This window comes from Trachurus japonicus, unplaced genomic scaffold (genome assembly GCF_045865225.1).
Source record: "Trachurus japonicus isolate A0001 unplaced genomic scaffold, Traja_1.0 AP030094.1".
NCBI lineage: Eukaryota > Metazoa > Chordata > Actinopteri > Carangiformes > Carangidae > Trachurus > Trachurus japonicus.
Genome location: NW_028220227.1, coordinates 22,686 through 37,368, shown reverse-complemented (window position 1 = coordinate 37,368; position 14,683 = coordinate 22,686). Strand labels below are relative to the sequence as shown.

Below are 14,683 nucleotides of genomic sequence, written 5' to 3'. Positions count from 1 at the left end.
TTTCCACTTTTCTGAGTGATTTTAGCACCGGACAGCGTCTCATTAGTTTCAGGCATCCTCGGTCCCGGGACACACGACCGCGCACTGCTGGTGCACGGACACAGCCGTGACGTCACGGCCAGAAATGAGACTTTTCTGTGGCTTTTCTGGCCGTTAGCAGAGCCGGTTCAGACCTCCATGGGGCCCTAGGCAAAATTTTGCTAAGGGGCCCTCCTAACTGAACTCCAAACATTTTCAACAGTCGCACCTGACACCCAGTGCTTCCGCGCATCCCCCCTTTAAACATAGGCTATTGCACTGTTGGTCTAACTAAGAATAAATTCAGAACAAATCAAATTGTGTGTGAACAAACAATCATACAGTCTTAAATGTTGGGCATGTAAACATGTTAATGTTTGTAATAACTCACCATTAAATAAAAGTAAAATATAGATACGGCTACTATTAATTCAGCTCCATAAAATTGGCTGCACTCTACTTTCATTTACTTCAAATGTAGGTTTAAAAAAATGTAGGTAATTATTTAAATTATTATTTATTATATATTATTACCATTGTCATAATAGTTCACAAGTTTTATTTATTCACTAATCTGCATCTACAATTTAGCTATTCAGGCAAACAAAATTCAATCTTAGTCAATATTTATCCATTACTTTCCATTTTGTATGAGTGCAGTTGTAACTACACTACAAATAAAATTATAGAGGCCAGCAAGATGCACACAGAGACCGGGGTTCACCCAGGGCTCAGCGCTCTGTTAATGCAGGTCAAACACGGACTAGTCCCTCCCACTCTCTCACCCGGAGAGGAGAGTTACCTGACTGCTGTTCCTGCAGGTCATTGTCAGCTGTTTCTTCCTCCTTTTTTCATTCCCTGAGGGATAACTCCGCTTCATCGTGACGTTTTTAACGCTGTCTTGCTAGGCTGGATCAGGCTGTATGCGCTGGGAATCTGGCACACCTGCGCGACGGACGGTCACGTCGTCAGGTTTTGTTTTGTTTGTTTTTTTTCCCCGCGGGGCCTCTATCAGTTTGCGGGGCCCTACGCAACGTGCGTAGTGTGCGTATTGGGTGAACCGGTACTGGCCGTTAGAAAACATTTTGACGGATAAAAAGTCCATGACTTAAAAATATAGAATACAAAGATTAGTAATTAACGGAGGTTACAGCTGGAAGTGTCCTGTGAACAGTTTTACAGGCTTCTCTTTTACTATTGCGGTCTATGGGAAAAATCCTTTCTGGGCCGCATGGGATTTTTTGTTGCAGTACCACGGGTGGCCACTGGGAAAAATCGGCGTGCCTGCTGAGAGGATTACAGGGGGGCTGCTTCTGACCCACAATCCCACAGTTCACCCTCACAACAGACCAGGGGTCATGTGACCACACACTTTCAAAATAAAATGTCCTCACATGAAGGTTTTTTAAATATCACAACAACTTTTTAATCAACTTATTTATAAACGTAAGCTCTTTTTAACTCTCTTATTATCATGAATTTATATGTCAATTTATTAATCTTTTTAAACACTTCATAAACTTCATGAAATACTGTCTCCAACAGTTACACAATTTAAACATTTTCATTAGTTTTTATTAGTGTCACTGTCAGTACACTTCGTCCAGCTCTGCTGCTAATTATAAAGAGAATGGGATGTTGTGTGGATGCAGGAGACGTTAAAGACGAAGCTGAATATGAATCCAAGTCAAGACAACATTTTATTATGTTGATGACAAACAGGAACAAATGTACATTCAGCTTTTGTGATGAAGTGATACGTTAATACATTTTAGATCATTTCATGTTAACAGATACAAACTTTTTACATCTGTAATTAAACAAGAATCACTTTTCAACTTTTCATGTTTGACATTTTTTCATTTGGAGAATAACTCCAGATCTTCTTCTGGAGAAGAAGAATCAAATTTTCAGTAATTGAGTGATAAGAGTGAAAATATTTTAACAAATGAAAAGTAGATAAAAAAGGAAAAGTGTAATAATAAGGCAGCAGGAGGACAGGTGAAATTTATCAGGTTCAATTCATTGACTTTTCCCTTTAAGAAATAAACATTATAAATATGATCATCCTCTTTATCTCTAACTGCTCTGCTCCACTGTCACTGACACCTTCACTGGTAACAGCTTCAATGGGAGGTTAACAATAGTGTTAATGTATGGAAACATCTTCTGAGTGAAAGTGTGTGTGAAGGTGTGTATGTGTGTGTTAGTATCAGGATCAGAGAACGACAGTTTTCCTCTGTTCAAGTCCAGATTCACTCTGATCCTCTGGAGCTTCTTCTGCACCGGGAGATCAATGTTTGGACCTGATGGTGAACCTGCTCCATATTTACCTCCATCAAACCATATTCCCCATAAACCAGACCTCATCTTCTTTTCCTTCCTCTGCACAGACTCTGTCACCACACCCAGTACCCAGTACGTAATGTCTCCAACCTGGACATCCCAGCTGTGAGTCCCTGAGTTAAAACCCTCAGAGCACAGGACAGAGCAGTAATTATCAAACCTCTCTGGATTGTCAGGAAGCTGCTGTTCGTCTCCTCGTCTCACACTGGTCAGATCTTCAGACAGGATGAGATATGGATGAGCAGTGTTTGGGTCCAGAACCACAGGACTGTAGGAGACCATGTCCTTCATCTTGTTCCAGATGTTGAAGGTCAGGTTGCCCAGGTGTTTGGCCTGGTCTATCAGAGCTCCTGAGTCCAGCTGTGGATCCTCCAGCAGGGGGCGCTGCTGGACTCTTTCCACTGCAGCCTTGTAGTTGAGCAGGAATGAGACGTCTTCAGCTCTCAGCTCGTCCTCTGTGGCTCTGACTGTGTGTGAAAGAGCTGCTATCTCTCTGCTCAGAGCCTCCATCTTCTCCTTCATCCTCTGACTCTTCTGCTCCTCTTCCTCCCTCAGTGCAGCCATCCTGGCCTCCTCTTCCTCTTCTAGAAACTGGTGAAGCTTCTTAAACTGATCCTTAATCTGCCTCTCTGTGTGTCGGGCCTGGACCTTAATGTGTTTTGATGTTTGATCAAACTTCACTTTAACTCTTTTAAAACCCTTTAACTTCTTCTTTAAGGGCTTCAGAGTTTCCTCAAGTTCCTTCTTAAATTTAGAAGCAGCTTCATCGATGGGTTTGAATCTGTGGTTTTTGTGTGTGTCTGAATCTCTGCAGATGAGACACACTGGCTGCTGATGGTCCAGACAGAAGAGTTTGAGTTTCTCAGAGTGCAGACTGCAGAGAGCCTCTGAAGATCTCTGCTCTCTCTGCTGTAAGAAGCTCTCACACAGGTTCTTCAACACCAGGTTACGAGGTGGATGATCCTTTGAAGATCTTCTCTTACAAACTGGACACAGTCGATCTTGTTTCTCCTTCCACCAGCTCTTCAGACAGTCTTTACAGAAGCTGTGGCTGCAGGACAGAACAACAGGATCTCTGAAGACCTCCGTACAGACCGGACAGCAGAGATCCTCCTCTAATCTGGAAGCCATTTAGTCTGTGAGTGAAGCTGAAAACACAGCAGACAGGAAGTAGAGTCAGTCATGGCTCCCCTCCCTCCTCTACTGACTTGACTGAAGTTTACTGTGACTCTGAGTCCAGGTTTTAGTCAAACTCACCTTCAGTGTGTGGAGTGTCAGCAGGTTGAAGCAGCAGTGTTGTAGCTGGACTCACTCACAAGAAGTTGTTGGTTTGGTCTGAAGCTGAATCTGATCGTCTCTTCTTCAGTCTGCGTCTCAGGGACTGACGAAGTCCAATAAAGTTGTTCCTGGGACTTTGTCCTCAGTGTTAATAACTAACTTGGTTCATCTCAGGTGAGTCATGTGAGGGGGCGGAGCTTTGAAAAATGACTGAATGTTGAACAGGTTAGTCCAGATTAATGTAGAGGAGCAGTTCTAGGCACAAGTTTTTAAAAGGGTCTTTTCATGTGTTTTTTGATAAATAGATAACTGTTGTGCATGGGGATGTAAAATAAAAAAAGAAAGGTTATCAACTGTACACCTTCCTTGTCATACCATGTTGTGTGTGTGGGAGTTAAGACATATAAACTCATGTAGATTAATAGCACAAACTCTCACAGCTTTGAAACTTGACATAATTGTGGTCAGAAAGCTGCTTTACCTGTTAGAAAAACTTTGTTGTGAATATCTTAATTCTTTGTGTGGAAGGGAGCAACTGTTTAAGTGCAGTACTTGTACCTGTGCAGAGTATTTGTACACAGTGTGGTGTCAGTACTTCATCTCAACACTTCCTCCTCCTCTGCTGCTAATTATAAAGAGAACGGGATGTTGTGTAGATGCAGGAGACGTTAAAGACGAAGCTGAATATGAATCCAAGTCAAGGCAATATTTTATTATGTTAATGAAAAACAGGAACAAATGTACATTCATCTTTTGTGATGAACTGACACGTTAATACATTTTAGATCATTTAATGTGAACAGATACAAACTTTTTACATACTATGTAAGTTAAACAAGTATCACTTTTCAACTTTTCATGTTTGATATTTTTTCATCCTAGGAATAACTCCAGATCTTCTTCTAGAGAAGAAGAATCAAATGTTCAGTAATTGAGTGTTGAGAGTGAACATATTTAACCCATGAAAAGTAGTTTAAAAAAAAAAAAAAAGTAAAGGAAAAGTGTAATAATGAGACAGCAGGAGGACAGGTGAAGTTTAACAGGTTCAATTCACTGAGTCCCTGAGTTAAAACCCTCAGAGCCCAAGACAGAGTAGTATTCATCAATCCTCTCTGGATTGTCAGGAAGCTGAGACTGATCATCCCCTTCATCTCTCACACTGGTCAGATCTTCAGACAGGATGAGTCCTGGACCAGCAGTGTTTGGGTCCAGAACCACAGGACTGTAGGAGACCATGTCCTTCATCTTGTTCCAGATGTTGAAGGTCAGGTTGCCCAGGTGTTTGGCCTGGTCTATCAGAGCTCCTGAGTCCAGCTGTGGATCCTCCAGCAGGGGGCGCAGCTGGACTCTTTCCACTGCAGCCTTGTAGTTGAGCAGGAATGAGACGTCTTCAGCTCTCAGCTCGTCCTCTGTGGCTCTGACTGTGTGTGAAAGAGCTGCCATCTCTCTGCTCAGAGCCTCCATCTTCTCCTTCATCCTCTGACTCTTCTGCTCCTCTTCCTCCCTCAGTGCAGCCATCCTGGCCTCCTCTTCCTCTTCTAGAAACTGGTGAAGCTTCTTAAACTGCTCCTTAATCTGCCTCTCTGTGTGTCGGGCCTGGACCTTAGAGTGCAGACTGCAGAGAGCCTCTGAAGATCTCTGCTCTCTCTGCTGTAAGAAGCTCTCACACAGGTTCTTCAACACCAGGTTACAAGGTGGATGATACTTTGAAGATCTTCTCTTACAAACTGGACACAGTCGATCTTGTTTCTCTCTCCACCAGCTCTTCAGACAGCCTTTACAGAAGCTGTGGCTGCAGGACAGAACAACAGGATCTCTGAAGACCTCCGTACAGACCGGACAGCAGAGATCCTCCTCTAGTCTGGAAGCCATTTAGTCTGTGAATGAAGCTGAAAACACAGCAGACAGGAAATAGAGTTAGTCGTGGCTCCCCTCCCTCCTCTACAGACTTGACTGAAGTTTACTGTGACTCTGAGTCCAGGTTTTAGCCTCTTACCACTCCTATAAATTCTGTAATATTCGCCTATCCAAGGCGTACTCAAAGTAAATTGAATGCTGTTCTTGAACTGTTTGGAGAATATATGGATGGGCTTGGTCTCTTTTGAAAGGTAACACTCTGAAGTTTTTCCCCAAACTGAAATAATCACTATAAGTGCTATTATCATTGAGTAATCTAAGTTGGAACACACTGAATTAGAATGTTTTTATTCTCGCCTGAATTTTTTTGTTGCAATCAGATGCCTGAAGATGAGTGTAGCTGAGAATTTTAGCTGGAAAACACAATGGGACCACAGCATGAAGCCTTACCTGGCCCCAGTTCAAATTTGATAACAATCCTGCTAAAAATTAGTATTTTACACATGTTTTTCTAAGTGTATATCTAGGCGTTTTCCTAAAATTGCCATTGAGAAACAATACATGCGCCAAAGTGCAGCTTTTGCAAAGTTACGCATGAAAATGGCAGTGCTGCCTTTTCCCAGGGACCGTGAATGCAGCACATCGTTTTTTTCGGAATTTCATTGGCTATTCAATGCATCAGTGCCATCGGGATCGGTTTCTATTGGCTGAAGCCATTCAGCGCTGTCGAAGGGGATGTTCCTCATACAGACACAGCCACTCATTCGCTATTGCAGGCGGCAGCCGGGGACAGGGAGCTTGTGATTGGTCGAGTGAGCTGTCAATCGAAAGGTCAGAGCGCAGCGCCATTTTGTGAAGTGAAATAAACATTGTTTTCATGTAAACGCCGGACTTACGAGGAGAAATAAACGGATTTACTGGATATACAATGCGTAATTTCATAAGATGCAGCAGCGGGATGAGGCTATCTACCGGTACAACCGTGTGTTTTACTGGATTGGATTTACTGGACTTTTCTGAATGTAACGACACCAAGTTTGTGGGGAAACCCTGTGATCCTGAGCCTGCCCTGACACAAATCGTGAGTTATATCGGCTTTTTACGAACTTTGTTAGCATGTTTATAGTCTGATTCGAGTGTTGCTGTGATGATTATATTTAGGAATGGTCGGCATATCTTTAATCACAAGAGTTTTAGCTTTCCAACGATATGTGGCATGACTATTTCAAGTGACTGGTGACATCCTGTATGACACCTCCCTGTTTAAAACCCCCCCGGGGGCCCGCGGGCGGGCCGTTGGAATGGCAAACTCACCTTCAGTGTGTGGAGTGTCAGCAGGTTGAAGCAGCAGTGTTGTAGCTGGACTCACTCACAGGAAGTTGTTGGTTTGGTCTGAAGCTGAATCTGATCGTCTCTTCTGCACAGCTCCACCACTTCCTGAATTTAAGGCAGGTCCTTCATTTCCTGTCTTACATTATTGGACAACCTGATTAATCCAGGTGTGTCTGACCATTGTGACTACTCAGACACACCTGGATTAATCAGTAGCCATGTTTCCATCCAAAGTGATTCGAATTACTGGGAAATGCGCATTAAAAGAAATTCGAATCATGTGTGTTTCCATCTACGGACTTTGCCCCCCCCCCCCCCCCCCCCCGGCCGGACGGACGGACGGTCTGATTTGAACACATTAGCGCGATTTAGCGCATATGTTTATTACCGTCATAACGCGACCCGTGTGTGTGTGTGTGTGTGTGTGTGTGTGTGTGTGTGTGTGGGAGAGAGAGAGAGAGAGAGAGAGAGAGAGAGAGAGAGAGAGAGTTGCGCCGCCCCAGACTTTATTAATGATAAACGCTGGATTCGCTGGTTGATAAGTTTGGTTTTTACTGAGGAGGAACTATGAAGAACTGTGCAGTAATCACATATGAAGGTGTGTGGGGGCTTTTATTTTGCCGTGGCGATGCGCCACAATTAATTAATTGTTGTGTGACAGCGGAAACCCTGATGTTGTCTTGTGAGTGAACTGCAAACACGGGAGCAGATGGGGTGAAAGTGCGCTACGTCACACTTGATTCGCATACAGCTGTTTCCATCCCATTCGAATCAACCAAAACCCGGCCATAGCGAGCGTATTTCATTTTGTGCGAATCAGAGGATTTTAATGCGAATCACGGCGTTTCCATCATCATTTTCCGATGCGATACATCTCGATGCGCATCTAAACAGCTGATGGAAACGCACCTAGTGTGTCCAATAATGTAAGACAGGAAATGAAGGACCTGCCTTAAATCCAGGAAGTGGTGGAGCTGTGCATCATGGATGTATTATATTAACAAGTTGAGCTCAGATTTCCATCGTTGCTATGGTTACAGTGAACGATCAGCTGATTTCATTGTGACTGACGTAGCTTCCGGCAAGTCCGTCATCGTCTCACCGACAGGCAGCCCCAGCCCCCGTTCAGGTAACGTAGGCCTAAACAAACAACATGGAAAATTGTGATTAAATAATTAACAGTTAAAGCTATTTTACCTCCAAAAACCAGCCAGTGTCGTCAACCACAAACAAAGTTTGAGAGATGTGGTTGATCAAAGTTGTTAAACTGGCTGACTTTACTAGCTGCACTGTTTGATGTAGATTTTAATGATTAGGCTAACGTTAACATAGCTAGGCTAACATTAATGCTACATGCCAGCCCTCACTGTACTTTTCTCACTGTTTTACAGGTAACAGATAATACCTACAATGGCTACAGCTGAAGCTGAGTTCAATGAGATGCTCAGTAAAACGAAGAGCCTGACACAAAGGTAATTTAATATCTTATTCCATGCATGGGGATCAGATATTATGATGCATTTGTGCAGGAATTCTGTGTGGTTAACTGCATTACTTTGATTATATTGTGTTTTTTTTTTAGGTCAAAAAAGAGGACAAAGGCATCAGACCTGCCACGATGGAGAAAACGTGATGATCATCTCTGTGTCCTTGAGGAGACCGGTGTGGAGATGCTTGATGAACAAGAGCCAGGATTTGGTATGTGATCGTGATAATTTGTGCATCATTATTCTTATTTTGGTAGAAAAACATCATGTTAGGATTTCTATGTGGATGTACCAGTCCAAGAAGCTTTCTGAAGTCTGTAGTAGTTGTAGTCGTAGGCCTGCACACCTCAACATCACCATAATACTTCATTTAGAATGTGATTTTCACAGGGCCTGATTTAAGCCACAGTACCACCTTAAATTAGCTCAGTGCAGCATCACACCGGTGCTCTTACCAATCATATTTCCAACACACGCAACATAACACCACCTGAGAACTCTCGCCTAAACTTCATATGGATGCTGGCAGAAAATGGAGTATGCCAGGGTGGGCTGGCTTATGCAATATTTACAATTGCCACCTTTAATTCTACATATAAGTGTATTTTCAATTATTCTGTCAACAGACTGGCAAAGTGTGTTTGAACACCGTTTTACCAGAGTTTTATGGAGTGGGTGATAAGCTCTTTCAAGGTGGACAAGCTGTGCGCAGAATAGAGGATGACACTTGTTGGAAATTCCCACGGGTCACGTGATTCTCGCAGGATGGGAGTCAAAGTTTTATTAATCCTGTGATTGGGACGGGACGGGAATAAAAATCAACGGGAGCGGGCAGGAGCGGAAACTCCATTAATAGATGATGATTTTCAGCCGTGTTAAACAACCAAAAGGACAGATGCGTCCATTTTTGCCGTCATCTTTCAGTGAGCCAAAACTATTTTGGCTTGCGTTAGTTAGTTAAATGGGGAGTGGGTGCAGGAGACACACAATAATGACAAAATGCAACATTTTTGCAACATGTTTGGGTTCATTCAACTGAGATGGACATAAATGGACATGGTGTGACCAATGTACTGTTTTTATTTTTTATTTTCTCCAGCTCTGAGGAAGGGGGCTACTTTGACGGGTGCTTCTCTGCAATGATGATGACTTCCAAATGAGGGCCAAGCATGTACAGTAAGTGCTTTTGTGTATTTTCCACATAGATTCTCATTGAACTTCTTGTACTACTTGAAAGTTTATTTTTAAAATAACACTAGAAACTTTTTGTCTTTGTATGCACCAGGAAAGGGCGTCTGTGGTCGGTCTCAGCTGAATGCAGCAAAGGCGAGGACAACGAGGAGGACTAGGGGAATAGCTCCAGCCTTGATGAGCAGGTGTGTATCATATAAGAGTTATGCCATCATGGCATTATTCTTTGTGCTCTAAATATGTATGTATATCCACACATCAGCTGACCCACACTATAGGCCCAGTTCCAATCGCGCGCGAGCCGCGTCCCTCCAGTTCACACCAGACGCTGATTTCTCCGCGGCGGTCGCGAGCGCCTCTGCTCCTCAGCTGTTGTTTACTCACATTCAGAGCTGTGTTTTTTACATCATGGATAAGTAAATAACCTCATATAATTATAACACCGTGTGCTGTGGGTCAAACAACTCCCTGTACTTCACTTCCAAGATTAATTTCACGTCCTCCTTCACTTTACAACAACTCGTCTCTGCCTCTCTCTTTCTCTCTCTCTTTCCCTGTTTGTTTGTGTGTTTTGACCCCCCTCCTCCTCCCTGCAGCCAGCCCACTCCGTGTCTCCCTATCCTGTGTGTGTGTGTTTTCATCTCTCTTGTTCTCTGTTGAGTCTGACAAATATAAATACGGTCGCATTTGTCAATCGCGGTATTTTATTTTGAAAATCGCTTTTATTTTGAAAATTGACCGGATTCTCTCGTGTTTCTTTGTGTGACTTCCTGCCAGAATTGACGCGGTCGGCCGCGGCTCGCGCACAAAATAGAGCAGACGCCGAAACCGGCGCTCCACGGCGCGAGCCGACCGCGGAGGACCGCGACGCTCCGCGTCTAGTCTGAACTACAACACCAGTTAACGAGGGCGCCGAATGGAAGCGGACTCCGCTCCGCGGCTATTCGCGGCGCTTCGGCGTCCGGTGTGAACCCGGCGTAAAGACTCAAGCCCTGAATGCTCACTGACTTAAGTGACGTCAGATCTAAGACAGAGTGTGAGAGTCTGTGAGGGTCCAGATGCTGTAAACATGACTGGAACAGCACTCTCACGACACGTTACCTTGACAACAAAATGTTGTTGACTCCGGTCATGAAATGATAATTCACTGTAATTTCAACACGCACAAAGTGTGTGAGGGGGACGGACTCAAAACAAAATGTTCCTGGATCAGATCTGATCAAATCATCATCAATACTCTGCAGTACTACTACCGTCAGTATTAACGTGTGCAAACTGCACACGTTAATACTGACGGTAAACTTCTTTTTTTATTTTTTTGTTGCCCCTGTCCATTAACAATAAAGAGAGCGGCAGAGCTCTCTCTGACTACGTTTGTTTATTTGCTTTTTGCTTTTTTTTTTAACACTTGCGTTCCAACGGCATCCCATGTGTTTGACTTCACAACGCTATGAACTGTGGGTAATTCCCCTACCCAAAGTCAGCATCGGTGCTAACTTACGGTAAGGGGGCAGTAAGGGCTCATTCACTGACTTGGTGATCTGACAACGGAACAGCCCTCACACTCTCACGGAATTCCCGTGAATGCGCCTCTAAGGACACACTCACACTAGGGCCAGTTGATCCGTGCCGTGCTGAAGCCCGAATGCCCCCCCTCCCCTGTCCTCCGCTGGCCCGCACTCACACTACCTCCAACCCAAGCGTGCTGAAGCACGGTTGCCTCCGACACATACGTCATCACGTTGATATACCAACACGGCGGATGCGCTCTGACTGCAGAAAGAACAGCGCTTTTTAATTGTTTGACCGGTTGTCATGGTAACATCTTGAAGTTTAATCAAAGCGATGTCAACTAGCTATGTTTATGGCGCGACGCAATCGTGACTGTTGTTTACACGCGGTTGCAGACACGAGGTGGAGAGCGAGCCCGCGACGCATTACTGTACGCATTCCTGGCCAAGCGCACCGTGCACACCTCACCAACCGTGCCGGGCCAGGGAAGTGAACCGTGCTCAGGCACGGTTCACTTGCACTCACACTGGCAATAGAATCAGGACTTTAGTCTAGTGTGCCTAGTGTGAGTGCACCCTAAGTCAGTGTGTCCGTAAGGGCTCGGATTGGAATTGGGCCATACTCTTCTCTCCAAGTTATTTTGCACTTCATCTATTCACAACTGTACTACACTTGAATGAAAATCTGTGTAACTTTCACAGACTAACAAAAACCCAGTTGAATGAATTTATCTATTGGGCTCTTTTTTTGAAACTACAATATTAGCTTCATCTTTTTTGTGTGACTGTTAATATGTTTGCCATCAGTACAACAACAATTACTGCTATTAAGGGTGTACGCAACTATACTAAGTGAAGCCTGCCCAGAATGCAGCCACCTGACTGCCATGAAGTCCTTGTTGTCTGTGCTTTATCCCAAGGCATATGGCATCAACTGCAATATCATTTTATTTATTATTTGTTTCATAGCCAATTACAGTGATATTTAACAGTTCTTATTAGCTATAATTTGATGATGTTTACATAATTGTATTGAATTCTGCAACCCATAAGACACAAGGTAATACATGGTTTATCATTATTAAAGGTGAAACTCATCATGTTAAATGCTGACAGTCATTGGAAAGTTTCAAATCCAGTGAGCGCTGCGTGCTGGATTACAACGCTCAAACAAACTGATGAATGTTCCACTCAGACTCAGACTAATGAAGTGCACTGTTCTTTAAATGACAGATAAAGTGGGGAGCAGACAACCAGGATGGAGCTGGATCTACGTTGGTGGAGGAAATGGGCAACTCTTTCCTCTCCAGGACTGCCATTATCATCATATCATATCATTAGCTCATGAGTAAGGGAGGTTTGTTTTAGGCTGTTACACATTGTTATAGAGTTATGATTTACATTTCACTACATTTTAGCATTACATGACTATTGTATTTCAGGTATTTTAGTGGAATAGTCCGACTACATTGTTGTTAGTTACAGTAAGTGAGCACAACATGATACTAAAACAGTTAAAACCCGACTCAAAAAGTGACCAACAGGGGCTCATGAAAGTCTTTAGCTTCTCTTTGCACCAGACACACCAGCATCTCCACAGGCAAAGGCAAAGCCTAGAGACCCACAAGGAGGAGATAAATTAATACATTCTTGTGAAACAGATCAGGCCAGGTGTATAGGGCTTTGTTTATTTCGTGACCATTTTTCATCACCACAGTACTGTTGGGTTGTAGTCAACGACAAAGTAGATTAAAAGTTTTTCCTCAAAACTGTAAAGTTTAGTACTTCCTATTGCTTGTTGTGAACTGTTTTCTTCTCTGTATACTATATGTCCTGTATGCTCTATGTCCAACATCTATGTCCCGTCTGGCCGTCCTGGGTGTGGGATCCCTCTGCTGCTCATCCTGAAGTTTCTCCTGTTTTTTTCTCTCTGAAGTTTTTCCTCAGTGGATGTGAGGGTCTAAAGCGGCGTTCACACCGGACGCGATAGACGCGAATATAATCGCGCCAGACGCTTCCATCGCGCCGCTTGGTCATTTTGGATCATTCGCGTCCATCGCGTCATTCGCGCTAGACGCTCCGCCCGTTCATTTGAAAACCGGTGATCTCAACCTGCTCTCTTTCCACGTCGATCATGGCTGATATCACCACCGTTGCTGCACTGTACTACTGCTGTACAAGTCTCAGAAACACCGGAAAACCACCCGCCGTCCTGTCTGGGTTCACTGTGTGTGTGTGTGTGTGTGTGTGTGTGTGTGTGTGTGTGTGTGTGTGTGTGTGTGTGTGTGTGTGTGTGTGTGTGTGTGTGTGTGTGTGTGTGTGTGTGTGTGTGTGTGTGTGTGTGTGTGTGTGTGTTCACTCTGTGTAGAAGACGGCAGCGGTGCCACACACAGCTCAAATACAATCAGCTTCTCCTTCATGTTGTTCTGAGTGTAAACAACCGTACAGAGAAGTGACGTCGTCGGCTTGAACTCGTCGCTGATTGGATGTCACGGCGCGATGCCGCCTGAAAAGTTCAATATTTTCAACTTTATTCTCGCCGCTTCAGACGCGCCGCTTCATTCGCGCCGCGTCTCATCGCTCCAGACGCTCCATTTGCGCCGCCTCCGCCTGAATCGCGTGTCATCGCGCCATTTACATTGATTTTCAATGTAGAGTTGCCGCTCCATTCGCGTCTATCTCGTCCGGTGTGAACGCCCCTTAAGGGCAGAGGATGTTGTTGCTATGTAATGATGACCTTGGAGACAAAGTGTTTGTAAAAACAGGCTATACAGATAAACTTGCAATGCCGTAAGTGGTTAGATTTTCCACCACTAAATGTGTATGTGTGTATAAATATGTGTAGATGGTCTTACTTAACCATGTTTTATTCTAGTTGTAATGATCTGTGTATGTATTCTTTATCTGTAGTATGAAAATGACTCTTTAAGTTTTGTTTTTACCACCCTGTGTTATAATATGACAATTAAATGAATTCAAATCAAATGACCTTGATTCCTTCACTTCTTGACCCTGCAAATGTACAGAAACGTTAGTATTTAAAACACAATTTTCTTTCTATCATCATATTCCAATATATATTATAATAATTTCATTTCAATAGGCTACACTGAAATCTGCAATCTTTTGAGTTTTTCACCATATTGCATTGGATAGATGTAGCCATCTTTTATTGATAAAATTGATATAGTAAATTTCCTCTCTGACAACTTCTTGTAACCTCTCTGTTGTGTGCCTTGGGCACCTTGGGCTGCGTTCAATAGCTCAATGCTCTAATGTAAGCTAAACTGGCTATTAACCCATCTGGTTGCATATTTTTTAAGCCACATTTTATGAACACAGTCTTCAAACAACACTCTCACTTTATAGCAACAAAAATGTGTCGAGGAATGATGCTTGGGTGTTCCGTTTTGAAACGTTGCCTAATCCTATTGCCTTTGAACGCATCCCGTTCAGACCACGAAACAGCGTGGTAGAAATCACGTCTAAACTAGCACTAATAGGCTACATTACTATTTTTATATTTTATAACATACAATCTCTCACGATATAAACATATATGTCATGGTTATGCGTTTTTTGTTAAAGAATGAGCGAATAGACACTTTCTGAACCCTAGTGTGACAACCCCAACCCCAACCCAGGAGAACGACACAAGAACTA

General features: G+C 43.5%; 1 protein-coding gene and 1 long non-coding RNA gene across 2 annotated transcripts; one reads left to right on the top strand and one right to left on the bottom strand.

Moving 5' to 3' along the window:
* Nucleotides 1-2,033: 2,033 nt before the first annotated feature.
* On the bottom strand, nucleotides 2,034-3,495 carry LOC146960705 (zinc-binding protein A33-like). The gene has a single exon (XM_085772134.1). It carries the CDS (start codon nucleotides 3,493-3,495, stop codon nucleotides 2,098-2,100), a length of 1,398 nt encoding a protein of 465 aa, XP_085628260.1. The 3' UTR covers nucleotides 2,034-2,097.
* A 4,375-nt stretch (nucleotides 3,496-7,870) lies between these two features.
* Nucleotides 7,871-9,498, top strand: LOC146960704 (uncharacterized). The gene is made up of 4 exons (XR_015035388.1): nucleotides 7,871-7,960; nucleotides 8,223-8,303; nucleotides 8,414-8,529; nucleotides 9,418-9,498. It is a non-coding gene; the product is annotated as an uncharacterized LOC146960704 (long non-coding RNA).
* Nucleotides 9,499-14,683: the final 5,185 nt, after the last annotated feature.

Excerpts from the sequence above, each read along its gene's own strand:
- LOC146960705 (XM_085772134.1), bottom strand. The coding sequence starts at position 3,495 with ATGGCTTCCAGATTAGAGGAGGATCTCTGCTGTCCGGTCTGTACGGAG.